The sequence below is a fragment of the Strigops habroptila genome, chromosome Z (genome assembly GCF_004027225.2).
Source record: "Strigops habroptila isolate Jane chromosome Z, bStrHab1.2.pri, whole genome shotgun sequence".
In the NCBI taxonomy this organism is placed as follows: domain Eukaryota; kingdom Metazoa; phylum Chordata; class Aves; order Psittaciformes; family Psittacidae; genus Strigops; species Strigops habroptila.
Window position 1 is genome coordinate 62,688,420 of NC_044302.2, and position 14,653 is coordinate 62,703,072.

Sequence of the window (14,653 nt, forward strand, 5' to 3'; positions counted from 1 at the left end):
GTCGCCCCTGTCCCTTCCGGCCTCCTAACTTTCTCCAACGGCTGTGTGCGGGTTTGGGGGAGGTGGTGTTATATTGGGGGCTTTTCAGTGTGTATGAGGGTTTTCTGTTTTAAGTAACCGGTTCCCGCTGGCCTCGGCGCGCTACCGCCTTCCCGGGGTCTCTCTCCCCCTGCCCAAGGCCCGCCTGCCCGCTGTCCCTCTCCCCTTGCCCGGGGCCCGCCTGCCCCGCGCCTCTCCAACCCCAGCTCCCTGCGCGGCGGGAGGAGGATCGTTCCCGCCCCGCCGGAGCAGGGGCCCGGCCGCGCCCGCAATGATTAACCAGGAGGGGAGGTGGCACGGGCCCATCCCGACCCCTGGCCCCTCGGGTGGCGGGAGGGGAAGCGGCAGCCCCTCTTCGCGCTGGGGCGCGGCTGGAGGGGCTTTCCTCCGCTCCCCTGCGGCGGCGGAGCCGGGGGGCCATGGCCGGCTGCTGCCTCTCTGTCGAGGAGAAGGAGTCGCAGCGCATCAGCGCGGAGATCGAGCGGCAGCCACGCCGGGACAAGCGGGACGCTCGCCGGGAGCTGAAGCTGCTGCTGCTGGGTGAGTGCGGGCTGCCGCCACCCGCATCGGCCCCACCCGGCCCGGCCGCCCCGTCCTGCCCGCCCCGGCCGCCGGGTTCTGCCCGCCCCAGGCGGGAAGGAGCTGTGCCCGGCGGGGTTCTGCTGGTGCAGGGGTCTGTACCGGTGCAGGCAGGGCTCGTTTAAAGTTGCCCCCGTGCGGCAGGGCTGGGGAGGAGCGGCGGGTGCCGCTGCCCGGTGCGCGCAGGGTTGGTACCCAGTGGTTCTCTTTCGAGACAAACCAAACCCAACCCAACGCAACCCAGACGAGCGCGGGCGCTGTGGGGAAGCCGCGGTGTTGTGTACAGGAATGTTGTGGTGAGAATTAACAAGGGAAGGAGAATTAACAAGCGCAGTAGCAGTATTTGCGCGCCTCTCTTGCCTTGCGCCGTGTCAGGGCCTCGCGGCGAGGAGCGGCGAGAGGCAGCACCAGCCTGCAGGGCGCTGCTGTTGAGAGCATCGCTCCCGAGGCACCGCTGCCTACATCAACCAGTTGACTTTCTCAGTGAGTGCTTTTCCGCTGGTGGTAGTTCAGCTTGGCGGAGGCGTTGGTGAGAGCTCCAGCGCAGATGAAGCTGGCGCCTTTCAGCCTCTCTAGCTGTTCCTGCTCCATGCAGACGCAAACACGCCTCCATTAGAGTTCTTGCTGCTTAGATACAGGCGGGGGAAAAGAAGCCCCCAGCAGTGTCTGAAAGAAAACAAGAAACTTGGAACCATCAGATACAAAATTTTAAACTAAGGTGAAGCAGCCTCAGTCTAGGAAAGTTTTATTTTTATGTGACAAACAGAAAAACAGCTCGATGCAGAGGCTCCCAGCCGTCAAAGCTCCCAGTGTCGGAGCAGCGTCTCTTGCTGTAACCCGTGCCATAGGAGAAGTCTGTGTCTCTAGTGCTACCCTGTCCTGGTGCTAACGCTCCCTTGCTTACTCTGCCTTCATCTCTGCTGTAGTCAGGTCAACATGTAGAAGCCCGCATACTGTAACTTACCAAATAACTGGCCAGGCTTCACTCACTAAGTTTTTAGGAAGACTGAACAAAACTGTAGATCACAAACCAAGTTTGAACCGGCTGCTCTCAATGTTGAATTAAAAAGTTATTTTAATATGAAACCAATTTAAAAAATTAAAACCGAAACCCACTGACTTGCCTTCAGTGCCTTGTGTCTGGTTTGCTACTGTCTTTGCCTATTACCTGCATAGAAATCCGTGGTTGGCTGATGCAACAGCCTGAACTGATGTATGTTGGATTTTGCAGTGAATACTTACAAGAAATAAGAATCATCTGTTAAAACTCCTCTAATGCACTGTTTTGTCTGTGCTGCTGATGCCTTGAAAGATTGTGAAGTATGTTTTATTCCAATTTGCCTTTCTTCAGTATAGTGCTCTACCTTTATGCAGTTTAAATGTTACGATGTTTTCACACTTCATCCTTTTTTGCTCTTGGGATATCACATCCTGTGCAATGTTGCTTTGCATATTTTTCTATACTCATTTACTGTTTTTACCAGGAAAAGAGGTGAGCATGAGGAACTGTTCAGTTTGTTTTGAAAAACATAGGACTAAGGAAAAAAACCCACACAAACTAAAAACTTACATTATTACTCTGTCTGTATTTTTTCTTGTTGAAATAATTGTAAAACACCTTCTCCAGCTTTATGCAGCAGTGTACAGCGATGATTATGTTGTGTACAGTTGAAAGAACTGTTCTATTGGACAGCTTCCGACAGCTTCCGACAGCTTCCAACAGCTTCCTGGCTGTTTGAACGTAAAGTAGAATATACAACTAATACTTGTAGTTTGGGGTCAAGCATAATTTTATGGGTTTTGAGCAAGAAACAGCAAATTCTTAGGGTGATTTTCGTGAAAGAAAAAGGAAAGAAATGGAAAGATAGAACCTAGTAGGCAAATCATTAGGAGCTGCTGCATCTAGAAGGTAGGGTTGCATACCTTCATATCAGAGATGAGATGAAACTTTTCACTGCAGGTAGAGTCTTCAGGTGACTCCTGGCTGCATTCCTGTGGACAGCTTGGTGAAAATTGTTAGGTTATGGTGAGGAGAGCCCATGGATAAACAGCCCTTGAGAGGCAGCAGTTTTAAGAATTGACATAAAAATGGTAGGCTGGCAGTACAGTGACTTCTGATGAGAAGTAGGAAGATCTCCAACCAGACAAGACCATGACATATTTGAGTGTAATGAGAATGCAGTTTTGATAGGCTTGCTGTCGTAGGCCTTCATTTTCTTTTAAACACCTGGAAGAGTTCATGTGCTTTACTGAAAGCTTTGCTGTCATGCATGGGATGCTGTAGTCACTTAACATTTTTCCCATTTAAAACATAAAGTTAACAGAAGAAATCATGAAGCTGTAAGACTGAACCATGAAATACTCTCATGTGCTTTGGAGTTTCTAAGATAGCAAAGGAATTGACCAGCACTGCTTTTTTGCATTTCTCAAAGAAGTGTCCTGTATTTAGAGAGAGAGTAAGCACAAGCATGCAGATTTTGATTGGCTTCTAACTGCAGCATGAAGTCCTGTGGAGGCTCATCTGATTCTGAGAATTGGACCATGGTCTGAAATACGTGATAGGAGTCCTTCTGTAGGATCTGTCTTTCAGGTGTGCCAAAAAAAGAATGAGTTTCTAAACGTACTCAACCACAATTTAGTATGAAACAGTCCAGTTTTACGTTTTCACTTATATCTGGGTTTGTGGATAGAAGCACTATGTTAAACCAGGAACTTCCATAGAGGTAGATGAAGCATTCTATGGCAGTCATTGTGGTAGCAAGGCATCTCTTTCAACCTTTCGTTTCCTCGAAAGAAGTCATTACATTTCTCCAGGAAACACAAATCAATGTTTCTGAGAATAGCAAAGTTTTAGGTGTGTCAGCATACTCTATTTTTTTTTGAAGGCACTGGACAGGCTGACATTCATGGATGTTCTAAAACGCAGTTTATTATTTTTGAGTAAGAAAGCTGTCTATGATGAAACTGATTTGCATTTGCACAAGTCAGAAAGATACAGAGAAAGGAAATATATCCATATAAGTCTAGTGATGGTAGAGTCCATCTTACCGATGTCCTCAGTAGATCTGTCACAGTTAATCTAAAACAGGAGACTCTATTATTTAATCCCAAAGAAACATTTTTTTCCTTAATTGTAAGCTCAAAGAGCCAAGACTGAGCATCTAGAGTGAGTAGGACTTTTTTTCTCAGCACACTAATGGCTTTGAATGGTTTGTCAGTTTTCTGCTGTAGCTCTCACTGACTTGTAATTACCAAAAATGCTTTACTCTTAGATTTTTGAATGTGGGTTTTGTGCATCGTTTTTATAGTGTCAGTAAGCAGATCTGTCTGTAGTGAATAAAAGGCTGAGTTAATCAGTGTGACTGTACCTGAACCCATGTAAGTGTTGGAGGGCGCAGTCAAGACATCTTAGCCTGTGCAGCTCCATGACTCACTGCAGATACAGACATGAGAAAAAATGCTGCTGTGCTTCAGCTCCTCACTGTTAACTGGCAATCATGGCTCTTGGTTTATCTTTCTGGGATGTGTGTGCTAGAGGAGTGCTTATACTCTTAAGTCATGAGGGCATATCTGATAGTGATTGCTTGCTTTTCTGCAGCCTTCTTCCAAGCTGTCTGCCTACCTTTGTCAGACATATTTACTATATCTGTGTTGGCTTCTGTGAACATATTTCATAATAAACAAGGAATCTCTCTGCTTACCTACTTGGTAAATTTGTTCTTTTTCTTTCCTATCTGTTTGAAAACTAGTACCAAGAAGAAATAATGTAAAACTAATCTAACTTGAATAGATGCAAAGAGAGGAGGCTGTCGTAGTTCGAAGAACATTTTGACGTGAATTGGGCTAATTTTTGTTCGTTTTGTTTTAGTAGCTTGCTAACTTGGGATTCCAAAAACTTACTCTAGAGAAAACTGATGCAATGAAGAAGTGCTAGTTAGGCCTTTGATTCTGACTGCGTACTGTTGTTTCTAAGAGTAAATGAGATAATCCATTTCTTTAAAAATTTAATTCTATCTGGCCTTGATTCCAAAAGAATCACAGAATCATAGAATCAACCAGGTTGGAAAAGTCCTTCAAGATCACCAAGCCCAGCCGTGCGCCAGCACTGCCAAGGCCACCACTAAACCAGGTCACTAAGAGCCTCGTCTACATGGTTTGCAGATACTTCCGGGGTCGGTGACTCCACCACTGCCCTGGGCAGCCTGTTCCGGTGCCTGACCACCCTTTGGGGAACAATTTGTTTCTAATCCCCCCTGGTACAGCTTGAGGCCATTTCCTCTTGTCCTGTCCCTTGTTCCTTGGGGGCAGAGACCAACTACCTCCTGGCTCCATCCTCCTGTCAGGTAGCCTGTTAGCAAATGACTTCAGTTACAGTGATTTAAGGAGCATCCATGGGGAAACCAGCAATTTAACTGGGTAATTGGGAGTGAATGTTGGGAAGTAGCACAATAAAAGCTGCACAGACCACTCTGGGGAGGGCAGGATGTGAGCCCCAGAGCATCTGGGATCCCGAGGCAGCAGCAGAGCAGATGCCCAGCATCTGGGAATGCCCATGCTGTGATGCCCAGTATAAGGGGAGATTCCAGAGGGTGTGATGCACAACAGAGATGTGGGCCCTCCATCTGGGTGCAAGAGGAGACAACATCAGGGCAGCAGAAGCAGCGAGGGGCTCAGGAATGACCTCTGGGGAGGTTTCTCCCATCCCACAGCCCAAAGTCATGTCACTGCATCCTGGGGTGTTGCCACCAGGCACCAAGTCATGCAGAGTTCCCTGCACTTCGTCCTGCCCAGGAATGTGGCTGGTTATTGCCCTGCTTGGCTGCCTTCCTGGGCACTCATGCCCAACTGAATGGAATTTCCCAGTGGATGGGCACCTCCATGCACCATGCAGGGCACCAGACAGTCCCTGCACCACTGCAGAGGGGCTGACATTGCTGTGAGGGTTATAGCCTTTCTGGCCAGCCCCAGCAGGCAAAGTCCACCAGGAGGCTCTGGGGAGATAGAATCATAGAGTCAGCGAATGGTTTTGGTCGGAAGGCACCTTAAAGCTCATCCAGTTTCAACCCCCTGCCATGGGCAGGGGCACCTTCCACTAGACCAGGTTGCTCAAAGCCCCGTCCAACCTGGCCTTGAACACTGCCAGGGATGGGGCAGCCACGGCTTCTCTGGGCAACCTGTGCCAGTGCCTCACCACCCTCACAGTAAAGAACTTCTTCTTTATATCTAACCTGAACTTCCCCTGTTTATGTTTAAACCCATCACCCCTTGTCCTATCACTACAGTCCCTGATGAAGATCATGGGATCGGCACCTAACCTGAGGAAATAATAGCATACTAGGCAAGGCAAAATTAGAATTGTCTGAAGTGATCGCTTTACTTAAAAGGGAGATTAATGGGTAGTATAGTGTAGTCATCTTTACTCTTCTGAAGGAGAAAGAATGAAGACATGAACAATTTTGGTTTTATGTTATTAATCTTCTGTTAATTGCAAAGTGATTCTTGTAATCCAAACAAGAATTTGGATTCTTTGGATTACTTTGTTCTACCGTATTTGCTTCATTGTTCTTTGTATAAGTTATGTTGTTTGCCTAATATTGGTGGAAAGAAGTACATTGAGTAGTATATCTTTCAGCTTTGAAACAGAAATACAAGGACTAGCTTAAAATAAGTACTCAGAATTCCAAAGTTCCCTCATTATGCAGGAAGACCATGTATGAAGTACTGGACAGTGAGCTCATATAAGTGAACTTGGGAGCTTATACATCACAAGCTTTGATTTTGGAAATTCTGAGGAACTACAGCTTAAAACCAAAGGCTGACTCTTCGCTGAATTTCTCTCTGAGCAGCTATGGCTGAGTGAGCTAAGCAATAAGTGTTTTCGTCTGCACATTGCAAACCAAATAGCACATACATTCATTTTATCTAATTTGGTGTGACTCATAGTCTTTTCTACAATCCTTCGCAAGTAAACGACCTGCTTGACTATTCAAATAGATTAATAAATTGCTCTGTAATATCACAGTCACATTTTGCTCATATAGTTTAACTAGATCTGATAAAATGATGAGCTACTAGCTTTTAATGATCTGTGTAGCATTCATAAATATATCTACCTGGCTACCTTCCCTTTTTTCCTCCAGGGTAACTTAGTGTGAATGAAAGCACCCAAAGAAGCAAGGACTGCTGTATGCCATTCCTTTATTTGCCTGGCTTAAGGGTTGCCGTAACACATCTTAATTGATTAATAGCTACTATTAAACACACCTTTCCTGTTTAAAACAAAACAAAACAAGAAAAAACCAAAAAACCCAAAGTCTGTCATGTGTCACCAAGTAACTTTTTTTGCCTGCTACGTAAACAGAAAACCTCTCCAAGTAATAGATGTTGATTTTGTGTCTAGTAAGTGCTGATCCATGACAGACTAGTGCTTGGCTTCCACTTGAATGTGAGAATGATAGCAAGCCACTATTAATTTTGTTCCTTTTTGATTTGTGGTCAAACGATGGTCAATTTGAATAAAAAAATGCTTTTGAAGGAACACTCCTGTAGGAAAGAATAAAACATACAAACTAAAATATTGTCCTGGGAAATAGTTTAGCTCTAGGTTATGCAGTAAAATATTAGATACAAGCTCTAGTTGTTATGTTTTCCTTTTTACTTTTTCTAAACAGTTCCAGGTCTAATGGTTTCTTCCACCGAGAACAAGTTAGATCATTTTTTATGAGTAGTAGTGTACAAATTGTTGCTTCAAGAACTGTTTGTTTAAAATGTGCCTTCAAGGCCCTTGAGATCAATTTTGCCACTTCCTCATGTTGTAAGTGTACTGTGTTTAATTCAGTCTCTTTAATTTGGATAGTCATCTAAGCCTGCAGCTTCATTTGCAAACATCAAAAACAGATCAGAACTAATTTGGAATTTGTTTTCCAGAAGATGTGGACATATCTTATTTTTGCATGCAGAATGCATGTTGTATTATGCAGCATGTTGGAAGCTTATCTTGGCTATGTTACTTTCCTCTGGCTTCAGTTTTAATGTGTTTACATGTTGATCTTTGGGGGTTTTTTACTTTTTTTTTCTTTTTTAAAAATAACTTAAGTCCTTTGAACTTCATTTAAAAGCTGTTGCATGTAGCTGCCTTTGCAAAGTAAGCTTTCGGGTCAGTATCATGGAAGGAGAAAATTCTGGAAAGATTTTTTTATATTGTTTTGGGTCAGACACCAAATATTTCTAATTGCAGTACTTTACAAATGTATGTGAATATTTTCCACTTCAGTGGTATTAAGAGTTACTTCTGGGCTTGTTTTGGAGGAAGCGATCAACTTGCTGATGTGTGCTGAAGACTCTTGCTAGCCCAATTGTTTATAAACCTGAGCACTGAGAAAGCTTACTCAAAGCATGCTTTTGGGTTTCTCCTTAGAAGGGTTCACTCATAACTAATAGTTTGTAATGTTGTGCAGGTTGCCGCTTCAAATATGCTAAAAACAAAGTTAAAATTTGATTCAAGTAAATAAAATTTCATTCTAAAATTACAATCTGATTACAATAAGTATATACTTTATTGGAATGTAAGTATATACTTATATAAGAAATCTCAGGAAAGAAATTACAGGTATTAACAGGTAACTACTAATCTGTTTTACCTAAGTACTTTCCTATTTTCCTTTAGTAAATTCATTTAGCCTGTGATTTAAAGGCCCCTGAAGAAAGACTTCTTTTTCTTTGTTGAGCAGATTTCTTTGTTGACCAATTAAAAAAAAAAAAAAAAAGTGAAAAATTAGGTTGTATTAGTAACTTTTATCACTGAAATTTCCATTCTCTATCATACTTAAGTGCTGAAATTTAGCAGTAGCTCACAAAATTTTTTTGGTTTTGTATTTTAAACTGTGCATTAAGTGGCCTTTGAGCTGTCTTGTATCTTAGTGATTTTCTGTAGTTATGCTTTGCCTCACATCTGTTGCATGTATAATATTCTATGTAAATTTAGATGAAGATTTTGTAGGTATAACTTCGTTTGCAGGATTTCTTGGAAGAGTAAGCTGATTTCTCAGTATGTCTAGCAGAGCGTGGTTTTCTACCTGGCCCTTTTCCACTTCTCAGATATATAGCTTGACATTTGTCTGTTGGCTGGATCTCTTGTTTCTGTCTTAAATAGGGACAGTAATCTGCTTTTATTTTTCTGAAATACTATGTCCTGTGAAGTGTTCCATCAGTTCCTATGGAAAGCAGCACTGCAGTATCAGTGTTAGAAGAATTGTAAGATATAGTTGAAAAATGAATGTGCCAACATGCAGCAGCCTATTACAAAAAATCTGTCAAATTTGAGTTTATTTAAATCAGAAGCATATAATGGTATTATGATTTCTTGGACATTCCAGTTTCCACTGTTGCATAATTAACCCAGAGTGACAGTTGCAGAATAGGAAGCTTTGAAATGATTTTTCCATCATGTCTGCTTGCAAATTTTCCACTGATATGTGAGTTGAAGGCAGCACAGAGAGGCAACATTTTCCACTTAAAACATGTGCACTTAAAGCAAGTATCAAAAGCAGTGTGAAAAAAGATTATGTACTTATTTCCAGTCTTTGCTTAGCACAGCAGTGTTTGTGTTTTGTCCAAAAAAAGTTATGGGGTTATGTTAAGTTATGTCCAAAAAAAGAGGGAACAAGATTTGATAATGTGCTTAGTATCTTGTTTCTTTTAAGTTTTGTTGTAGGAAAATTAAATTCAATGCCTCTTTAATTCAGTGCAAATTAAATATACATGCTTTTAAACAAAAAACAAACATAAAGGCCAACTTCATTAGCTGTGATTTTGCTTCTATTTTCTCAAATGTCCTTTTGAAACCGAATCTCTTTCCAGTTGATTGAATAGTCACTACTTTGTACATTTCTTCTAATATTCATAGCCTTCTAATAGACTCATAATACGAAATAACACAGGGATGATTAACTTTCTCTAGATAGCATTTTGAACTGTAAATAGGAAAACAATCTTTGCTTGAAAATTAATTAATTTTTGGGTTGGTTTTTTTTTCGGTGGCTGGAGGTAGTAGGCTTTGCTGTCTGAATGTAGTCTCTTCTGTGTAGTAGTGGTGACTGTATTTTAAATCAAACTCAAGATTCATTTCTTTCAAATACATTTACTCTGGTTCTGTTGAACCTGCAATTTTATCAGGCCAAGCCTGTAGTTATGAGGAAAATTGGAATCTTTGATAAGATTCATCCAGCTCTCCGTACATACAGGATTCTCACTTGAAAACTACCCTTTCTATATAATTAGGATTATAGGATGTTCTTTTTGCTAAGAGAAAGAAGAAAGGTAGCGAATGTCTTGCTTAGAATTATGAGCTGACTTGAGCACTGTCAGTCTATCCTTGAAATTAAACTGGTCATAATTTCCCATGGAAGAGAACTGAGGTCCTGTAAAATGTCAGGATGGTAGTTCATTTAGGCTAGAGCACCCTACTATCCTGTTACTGCATGACACAGATTTCAAACTTCCATTCTTGTTTTGAAACTGTTTATGTGCTGAAACTCAAGATAGGTGGGTTAAAACCGGTTCTGACAGATTCAAGAATATGTCTTCTATATAGTGCCATCTAAATCTAAAGGAATTTAGATGTTCAGGTGACATGAGAGCTTTTTTTACTTCAGAGTGTTTTTTTTTTTTTTTTTAATTAATCTTTAAATGGATATGTTTTGAAGGGCACCAGTTTCTTTCTTACAAAGTTGTTTTTAATTGTAACATTAAGTAGTCTGTTATTGCACATGATGCAGAGTATGCTTTTTAGTACTTTTAAACTTAATGCAGCAGGAATTTCTTTTCATGAGATGTACTTATCTCTCTAAAAGCAGAAAATTTTAGTTTTAAGTTTGAGGTTGTTTTATTTTGCACTATTATGTCTTAGTTTTATTATTGTTTTTTATCAGTGCAGTCTGTAACAATGTTTCATTTGTTAATCCCTCACCCTTTAAATCCTGCAGTTCTGATCACCTAATTATCTTTAATACCTAGATGTTTGAAAATCTCAGTTTAAGCACTGGGAATGATAAACGAAGGATCTTTTTGGGGACTGCATATTACTTGCATTTTTTATTTGGCTATGTGGAGAAACAGCTGGCACTCAGTGAAATGCAGACTAAACAGAGGAAACTGCGTAGTACTTGCAGTCTTCTTATTGCAAATCATGTATGTAAAGTATTTCACACTTTTGAGCTTGTATGTGAGGTAGAGAGACATACATTAAATGCAAAACAGTATTTCTGGATTGATAGAAGCATGATGATAATGGCAAGAGAATGGTGGTACAGTATTTCAGTGGCATTCTTCAAACCTTAATTCAGATGGTTTTGAATCATGACCTAAGAAACCAGATAAGATACAGAGATTGTGTATTGATCTTATTGCCATCTAACGTAAAGAACTAATATTTGGCTTCTTTGAACAGATTAGGACACTATATCTCTTATCACTTTCTGAGGAAAATGCTTTGTGTATGACCAAGTATGCTGTTGTGTGAGTCTCGTTTTTTAATTGTTTTCTGGAGGAGCTACTGGGCATTTTGAAGCTCAGCATTTTTCTGCTAATAAAATTTGCTGTAATCAAGCTGTAGTTTCGATCATTTGACAGTTTTCATTAGGGCCAGTCCCAAGGAGATCAGTAAGTAAATTTTATCCTAACTGCATGATTTGCCTAAGCACATATGTAGCATGTGTTAAAGCAGTTGAATGGTTTCTGCTCTGCTGAATACGCTTTGCACTTAGAGTGCAATCCCTAACTATTATCTGTTTTACCTAATAATTCACCATTTCTAGGAGTAATGGTGTGCCTATATGCTGGAATAAAGTGCATATTTTATCAGTTTTTGCTTTGTAAAACTCATCTGAACCTGTGTTCACATGTGCAATTGAGGGAGATGTGTGGAGATATTTTTTCATGCGTATATATTACAAATATTTAATTGAAGAATTGTTCTTAAGGTCAAAAAGACAGCTGAGAAATCCTCAGAAACCCCTTTGAGGGCTTCTTTGATTAGATGAAATAATTCTTAGAATCCCCAGAAAAACCCTGCCTTAGACTTCAGTATTAGTATGATATTTCTAAGAACAATTTTCCTTTACTACCTGTGGCTGCTCCTTTATGACTGCTAGTTTTTTGATGGGCCACCCATTAAACCATTTCTACCTCCCTGGCAAATGACTGCCGAAGTAATCTTTACCAGATTTATCTTGTCTCTTATATTGTTGTTTGGCTATTTGTCTGTTATTTCTGGCTCTGGAGTAGGGTTTTGTAGTGGTTTCCTAAGTGCTATCCATAATGTACATTGAAAAGGTTAGGTACAGACTTGTTATATGTGACCATAAGGGCCTCTATGGGTCTGGAGGCTATATTTTTCTTCACTGTAAACTATAACCTCTAGATCTGAGTTACAGTCATTTTCTTAGGGTGATTAGAACTTTGCATTTCAGGAACACTTAGTTATTCTTTTTGTCTATTTGCTAAGATTCATCCAGCTGTGCTCAGTTTATTACAACAGCCACAGGAAAGTGATAATAAACAGGTTGATGTATGTTTATATTCCCTGAGAGCCACGGTATAAAAGATTATTTTTACTGTAAGTTCTTTTACTTTTTTTTTTGGGGTGGGGGGAGAAGTGTGGGGCATCTGTTTCTTTGCCCTTTTGAGTTCAAATGTCAATGCGTCAATAATGACAGTTTTGTTTTCAGGTTACCGTGGTTTTCATTGAGCTTATGACCCCAAATCCTGTTTAGTTTTTGCCAGTCTACATGGATGTGTATTACTGTATTCCAAATTATTGTATTTGCATGTTGATGGATACAGACACCTTTTGAAGTCCTGTAAGAAATTTTTAATAGTTTCTTCGTAAACTTACTTATTTTGAGAAGTTCTTCAGCTTCCTGAGTGCCCTGAAAAACAGTTCTCTTTTATAATATAGCTGTATTTCTTGGCTAGGGTGTAAGTTTGCACTACGACTTCTATCTCAGTATTAATCTTAGTGTTCACATAATAATACAAGTGTCCTATGAGGTCTTTCAGCTGTTATAATTAAGCTTACAAAGGGTTCAGTACCAGTAGCTGATTGGCTCCTGCTTAGTTTCTTAGCATTAAACTCTTATTCTGTTTTTTAGTTATGCTCTACAAGATCCTGGCTTCTTTGAGGTTTGGCAATGGTTCTAGGTTCAAAGTCTAAGTCTGAGCTGAAAAGGTTGAACCTGAAACACATTGGATGACTATGTGTTTGGTATTAGCAGCTGTGGAGAACGGTACAAGTATAAGGGACACGTAAGCCTGAAGGAAGGACGATATGTGTTAACTAAATGTGTGCAAGTGTTAAATAATTTAGTGATCACTTTAATTTAGTGATTTAATTTGCCCTTGTGGCAGTACCTGTTGGGATGTAAATCTAAAACAGTCTATGCGATGGTGGGGGATATTAAGGTCAGAAGTGAATGCAGATGGTTGGACAGGCATGCACTAGCATGTGGTTCTGGCCTCCTAAAGAAATCAGAGTCATTGTCAAGGAACTGCAATGGCAAATGGCTGTGGCTAATGTCAGAGCCACTGTAGAAGCTGTGGTTTTGGCACCTACATGCTCATAGAGTCTCATTGAAGGACTGTGTGGCATTATTTGATGAAGACTAGCTGGGAATTGACTGCATCTAGTAAATGATACCATTATGGATATGATCTGGTATAGTACTGCATTGGGACCTGGTTCATTAGGTTCAGTGGTGTGGTCGTCTGAGCCTGGGAAAGCATTTTTGTCTCATATGAGAGATTTTGGAGCTAGAGGCAGAGGTTGGAGAATCGTGTTCCTTAGAGTAAATTTTTTTTTTTTTTTTAATCACCTTACTGGAAACAGTAAAACCAGGAAAGAGGGTTTTCACCAGCCTAAATTAATTCACCTATTCTTACACTTGCTATGTTATATATTTTTGGTAAGGTGTAGATCTGGTTCAGACACTTCCTAAGTAACCTCACAGAAATGAGGCACTTAACTATTTTGTTTTGGCACTTGTGTGTGCACTGGAACCGTTTCTTCCGCTAACAACTAACAATGTAATCTAGCAGACAAGAACATGTATTTGAAGTTCTTGTTGTCTGATAGATTTTGTCAGTTTTAAACAAGCTTTTTCTTGTGTTTAATTCTTGTTCTTGCTTGTATAGAACTTCCTATTACACACACACCACCAAGAATATAAACTGTTACTGGCATCATCCGGGACTTCCTGCAGCAGCAGCAGATTTTCCATTAGGAAGCCGTTTCACTGTTGCCTGTTATTTATTACAAAAAAGGACTGTTAAAATAAATAGAATATTTAAAGTTTTAATTAAGAGAATGCATTTTCATGATGAAAGATGATTATTATCTATTGTGAGGATTAAGAAATCCCAGGAAATTTTGTTCAAAGAAAAGATTAGAGTGTTCCTTTTGTTCTTCCTTAAACATGCATTTGTTCTGCTGGATGCATAGTCCAGTTTAGTGTAATGGAATGTGAAGCCTGGATTATCTCTGAAGCTGTTGTAGCCCACAGAGATTTGCTTACTAGTGCATAGCTACTTCTTTGTTGCCAGCTGAGGGAAATGAAACATGCGGCACCAAGGGAAACAGAGATTGCAGGCCGTCTGGCCCAGCCTCCTTCCCTGAAGAAAGGGAATAGAGATCAGTGTCTGGGAAGGAGGTGGATTAGGATTAGGAAGCTATGCAGCAGGGTAGGAGTGTAACATGATTTCTTGTAACATCTATGTTGATGTTACAATGATTGAAAGGAATAAACTTCAGTTTGCTAAAGTCGAATGATAGCCTTTGCTGACTTTTCAAGGAAGATTCAATTTAGTGTGAATATTGTAGATAAAAATAACAAGCTGATTTACCTTTTCCAGGAATACTAGTAAAAGTATATTTAGAAGCTAATATACTTCATCAAAGAAGAGACAGAATGATTTTTGTCTAGTAGCTGAAAAGCATAAGTTAACAGTCATTGGATGAGTTTGGGAGAAAAAGAGAAGGTGA

At 40.6% G+C, this 14,653-nt stretch overlaps 1 protein-coding gene across 1 annotated transcript in view; it reads left to right on the plus strand.

Moving 5' to 3' along the window:
• Nucleotides 1-358: 358 nt before the first annotated feature.
• LOC115601034 (guanine nucleotide-binding protein subunit alpha-14-like) overlaps nt 359-14,653 on the plus strand; it is a 60,503-nt gene continuing 46,208 nt past the window's right edge. The window contains 1 exon segment of the mRNA XM_030470559.1: nt 359-579. Coding sequence (XP_030326419.1) covers nt 459-579 — 121 coding nt within the window. The 5' untranslated portion in view covers nt 359-458.